Source organism: Triticum dicoccoides, chromosome 6B (genome assembly GCF_002162155.2).
Source record: "Triticum dicoccoides isolate Atlit2015 ecotype Zavitan chromosome 6B, WEW_v2.0, whole genome shotgun sequence".
Classification (NCBI taxonomy): Eukaryota; Viridiplantae; Streptophyta; class Magnoliopsida; order Poales; family Poaceae; genus Triticum; species Triticum dicoccoides.
Window position 1 is genome coordinate 200754915 of NC_041391.1, and position 6045 is coordinate 200760959.

Consider the following 6045-nt stretch of genomic DNA (forward strand, 5'->3'; position numbering starts at 1 on the left):
GATACATTCCAATCCAGTCTCGGCCTCAGCCATTCAAATCCTAGCCAAGAGAAAAGAGTCGTCATCTACAACTATTTAAATGGAACACCCGCTTAGCGGGCCCAGTTGGGCTAGCAAGCCACTAGGGAAGTCTTCTAGGCCGCGTGGGCCTAGGCCTTTGTTCCTCCATTGCTTCAGTCTCGCTCTTGTCGACAACACTGTTACTAGGAAAAGTGCTCCGTCTTACATCTTGAGAAGTAATGACTGCATCTTCAAAGAGATAGTGACTTTCAGGGTCGCTGACACACCTTGATATGTTCGTTTCACTTAAAGGAACTAGAGTTTTTTTGCTTTCTGTTTCATTTAAAGGTACTTGGTTTCATTCTGATAATGAGCCGGGGAGAGCCTCCCTGTTATTTAAAATAAAAATGAAATGGTACGTCCGTATCGGTATACCTGAAAAAAAAGATTTCCATAGTAAATAGATGCCGCCGTGCTCCATACGCACAGAAGCAAAGCTGATATCGGTAGGGTTCCGGCCGGCCTGCCGGCCGAGACGGAGACGTGGATAGGGATCGTGCGAGCGCGTGGAGCAGCCGGTTCGGTGTCGCTGTAACGATGATGCGTTATCCTAACAGAAGTTGGGACTTAGGACAGAATTTTCTTTTGACAATCGGGACTCGGGACAATTCGTGCCGTGTGCGTCCAAGAAGGCCATTTCATCTACACAAGTGCAGACGACGCACGCGTGCAACTAACGAGCTCGTCGATCTAAAGGATCAGCCCGGCTGGTGCGGCTGTACATTGCGAGCGCAAAAAATCTCATCTCTGACGTCTTTTGACCGAGATCCTCGCCTGGTCCAGGCAGCCTGGACGGCTGGACCTGTGCACGACGGCGGACGATCCGGCGAAACATGTTCGGCGCGCTGCGGTAACAGTGTGCGCAATACCTTGTCGCCGAGCGTGCTTTGCCTGTGGTGTGCCGAGCGAAGGTCGCCACTCGCCACCGCTCTGAGATTTCCATCCTCGTACGTTGGTGTCAGACTGTCAGTGTCACCCCGCGAGAGCGATGACGATCTCAGTTGGCTCCTGTGTCATATAGTAGGATCGTAGTTCACAAGACGTCAATTTTCTTGTTGTCTTAGTCGGAAGTTTGGAGCCATGTCCGGGTACCGGCTTCAAGGATTTTGACGCGGAGGTTCATTTAGCTCGCACTCTACAATCTCAGGATTGAAAATAGACTTCACCCCCCGCAAGATGCTCAACATCCACCACGTATATTTCCGCGGAAGACGATCCAAAGAAAGAGTGCACGCATCGTCATGCTAGACCTCATATATCTTCTAAAAATATGCTATCACGCCGTTTCATCGATAAAGCATAAATCAAAGGCACTCATGAGTTAATCGGACAACATAAACGCAAATGAGTACGTTGCCAAAAGATGACACATGTATGCATGAATACAATGGCATAACATCATGCCCTAGGACATCTAAGCTCCACGAGAACACCAAGGGAGCGGAAAACGACGCAAAGTGCCGCCCCAGTCGTCCGAGATGGACAAAGGTCTTCACCCGAAACCCTGATACGAAGAGACAAACCAACAATGTCCTCAAGAGAAGAGTGGTACCTGCAGGCGTCACTATCGTGGTAGCCAAAACGCGGGGTTTTCGCTCAGCTCACAAGTGCGACCGCGAGGCACCCAGAACAACCGCGGTGAGCACAAGCCCCTAGACCCGGATCTCGGCGTCGCCACTGCCAACGACAAAGGGCAAGCATGAGCCACCCGCGGCTACACCTCTCATTGCCCGAATAACCAAGAGGCATAGCCACCACCGCCATCATGATGACTATCTTAGAGCTAAAAATGCGGACCACTTCGATGCCGGCAATTTAGGAAGCTGGTTTGTTGATGGACAACGTTAGTTGGTTATCCCACATACAGTGTTCTTGGCGGGGATATGGATGCCCTTTGCTTATGTGGTTATGTTATAGCTACCAACATGAGACAACATATCAACTGTATGTTACCCTGTTGTCCGTTGGATAGTTAGCAACATGAGACAACTAAAATTACTAGCTGCTCATGCTACAACTTTCTAGTGTGTTAGATGACAAGCACCACTATATTAGCCATGTACTCACTTCGTCCCATAATATAAGATGTTTTTGCAAGCTAATATAACTTACAAAAGTTCTTATATTGTGGGACGGAGGGAGTTACATGGGTAGTTCCGGTGAGTTCTAGTTTTAAATTGTTTTCTTGTCTCATTGAAATTGTCTTCTCCTTCATACCATATGTTCGCTCTGACCTAGTGTCTCCTCATCGCAAGTGATATCTATCCTCCTACCGCCGCCACAATGCATGCCATAAGGAGATCCAAAAATCCTTGTGGTGTCGTCGATCTGTCTTGAGCTGAGGCCACTATACTTCCATCACTTTGTGGATCGTACCGTGGTCCGCTAGCTGGTGCCAACATAATATGCTGCTCGGAACCGATCAATGTATTTTTACTGTTCGGCCACTCAAGTATGAAGTAATATGATCTATACACAAAAATGTTACCACCAACTTTGAGTGGATTATACAATCTATTAGTCTAACTATGTCATACACTTTTTCTGCGGGGTAACTATATAATACACTTGAAATATAGGATGATGGTTTATCAAATTGGTTGATGCGTTTGGTTATCTACTCCCCATATTAGTTTTGTCTAAAGTCAAACATCATAATCTTTGACCAAGTTGATAGAAACAAATATAAATATATACACCACCAAATCAATATTATTAGATCTCATCATTGAATATATTATGACATCATATAAATTTGTAATTGTAGATGTTCATATTGTTTTCTATAAACTTGATCAAACTTTATGAAGTTTGACCTCGGTCAAAGCTAATATGTCAAATATTTATTATTACCATCTCTATAATATCAATGCATGCTACGTAAATCAAAATTTGTGACGGAGGGATATTTTGGCTCTAGGGAGCATATGCTCCCGAATGAACAGTAAGTTCAGAATAAATAATTAAAGAAAACTGATTTATCTTTTAGATGTTCATGTTAGCATAACAAGTGTGCTTGATAATTTTCATACGGAATGGGACAACAATGTTTCCATGTAACATTTAGGGTTTAGCTTGCTTTTAATTTTTGCACAGGTCAAAAAGTAAAGCTTTAATTTCACCTAAAAATTTGCATGTAACATTTTAATATGACCATGTACACATCTAATTTTTATGGATACTTTTAACATTTTAAAAAATAAAGCATTTTGGCGCCCATGGGACCGAATTGGATTTCCATTGTATTATCTTTTCTATTTTTGTGGGAATCTGATTGTTCTATCTTATGTGTGTTATGTTTTATTATTTGCTCCTTGTGTCTAAATCGTGGATCCGCACCTTACAATGATCCTGGCCATCGCGCTATTTGTGAGTTCCTACGCCTCTACCGTGTTTAAAAAAGAAATGATTATCCATAGTTAGCTGCAATAAGCAGACAATACTCACAGCTTTTGAATTTGTTGGTATGTTCGCGCGACAAAAAAACATTGAATTTGATCGTATGTGCGCCAGCGCGAGCAGTGCACTTGTGTTCTCCGTTCAAATAATTAACCTGTTTATATAAGACCGGCCTTAGAGTCACTCCACTACACTGCCTTAGCTGAAGCTGAACACGCGGCTCCCCGCCATGGAGCAATGGGCGTACTACCTCTGCCTCTTCTTGGTTCTCCTCCTCCCTCTCCTGCTCCTCAAGCTCAACAGCAAGCATCGCGGCGTGCGTCTACCACCTGGGCCATGGCGGCTGCCGGTCATCGGCAGCCTGCACCACCTCGCCGGTAACCCGCTCGTGCACCGTGTCATGGCCGACCTCGCGCGCCGGCTGGACGCGCCGCTCATGTACCTCAAGCTCGGTGAGGTTCCGGTCGTGGTGGCCACGTCCCCAGAGGCCGCCCGCGAGATCATGCGGACGCACGACCTCGTCTTTGCCACGCGGCCGTGGAGCCCCACCATGAAGATCATGAACTCCGAGGGGGAAGGGCTGGTATTCGCGCGCTACGGCACCCCGTGGCGGCAGCTCCGCAAGATTTGCATCCTGGAGCTTCTCAGCGCGCGCCGCGTGCAGTCGTTCCGCCACATCAGGGAGGACGAGGTCGCCCGCCTCGTGGCCGCTGTCGCGGCGGTGCCGCCCGGGGAGCTCGTGAACGTGAGCGAGCGGATCGCCGTACTCATCACCGACTCGGCGGTGCGCGCCATGATCGGGGACAGGTTCAAGAGGCGGGAGGAGTTCTTGCAGACGCTCGAGGAAGGGGTCAAGCTCGCCACCGGGTTCAACCTTGGCGACTTGTTCCCGTCATCGTGGCTCGCCAACTTCATCAGCGGCACGGCACGGCGGGCGGAGGAGAACCACCGCAAGAGCTACGAACTCATGGAGTACGCGATCAAGCAACACGAGGAGCAGAGGGCCGCCACCTCGGCGAACGGCGACGTGGAGGAAGGAGAGGACCTGGTGGGCGCGCTCTTGAGGATCCGCAAGGAAGGTGGCCTCGACGTGCCTCTTACCATGGGAATGGTCAAAGGAGTCATACTTGTAAGTGCACCGGCTCCTTAATTTGTTTCACTATACTTTGTCCTCTACTATGTGTTATACTTACTTAAAACATGTCATGGAGTATTAAGCAAAACTAATTATGCATTTTAAAACTACATTTCGTGATAGATTTGGTATTATGGATGTGTTGTTGTCAATGTTGAAATTGTTTCTAAATTTGTATCAAACAAAAAAGTTTGAACAAAAAGGTCAAGCATTTTAAAACGAGAGAGTAGTTAGCAACACACGAGGTATCTTAATTTGTTTTTTCTTCTTCGGTTCAATCTGAATTCAAGAAATGGCACATGTTATATTCGCTATCATTCTAAGATTTGCTACTTGATGTCTCGCTTTTTTAAGGACAGACAAATCCTTGAATGCCAAGAAGAACTTGCAATTTCTAAATTGTGTAAATCGACATACCACAGGATTTATTTGGCGCCGGGAGCGAGACATCAGCTACCACACTTCAATGGGCCATGTCAGAGCTCATGAGGAACCCAAATGTGATGCGGAAAGCACAAGCTGAAGTACGCGACAACCTCCAAGAAAAGCCTAAAGTAACTGAGGATGACTTGACCAATCTCAAGTACCTCAAACTCATCATCAAGGAGACAATGAGGTTGCATCCAGCCGCACCATTGCTTCTTCCTAGGGAGGCTAGGGAGCCTTGCAAAATCCTTGGGTACGATGTACCCAAAGGTACCACGGTGTTGGTGAATGCGTGGGCGATAGGCAGAGACCCGAAGCACTGGGAAGACCCCGAGGAGTTCAAACCAGAAAGATTCGAGTCTGGCACGGTTGACTTCAAAGGCACAGACTTTGAATACATACCATTTGGGGCGGGTCGGAGGATGTGCCCAGGAATGACGTTTGCTCAAGCTAGCATGGAGATCGTGCTCGCCGCACTGCTCTACCACTTTGATTGGGAGCTCCCGAGTGGGTTGAAGCCTTGTGGATTGGACATGATAGAGAAGATGGGTGTCACTGTCCGACGGAAGAACGATCTGCATCTATACCCCGTGGTCCGCGTGCCTCCGATTTGATTTGCACTTGCATTAATATGCGAAGACGAATTCTCATCTACTATGCCTTCTATACATGTGCCTTGCTCGAACGTGGAGGCGTACGAAGAAGCACTGTTAATTACGTCACTACCAAATAAGAGTCAAGTTATATGTGTCATGAGTGTGTGTGATTCCTATATTCATGTCTACTAGGAAGGCTCATCACACTACAAAAAATCGAAGTTAATAATCTGCTTATAAAGCATATACATCGCTTGATCGTAAAATTAGACACTCGGGATATCTTGTAGACTTGTTCCACTGACCTCTCTATGTCATATTTATAATATCATATGTATCTAATAAGGGGGTAGGACGGATCAGGTGGCCGTCTCTGTTTGAGGTGAAGTGAAAAGGGAAGGCAGTTTAATGGCGGCTGGAGAGATTTTT

General features: G+C 46.8%; 1 protein-coding gene across 1 annotated transcript; it reads left to right on the forward strand.

Annotated features, from left to right (window-relative positions):
* The first annotated feature begins 3688 nt into the window (after positions 1-3688).
* On the forward strand, positions 3689-5722 carry LOC119326696 (zealexin A1 synthase-like). The gene is made up of 2 exons (XM_037600313.1): positions 3689-4588; positions 5017-5722. The coding sequence occupies exons 1-2, from the start codon at positions 3689-3691 to the stop codon at positions 5632-5634; spliced, it is 1518 nt and encodes a 505-aa protein (XP_037456210.1). The 3' UTR covers positions 5635-5722.
* The last annotated feature ends 323 nt before the right edge of the window (positions 5723-6045 follow it).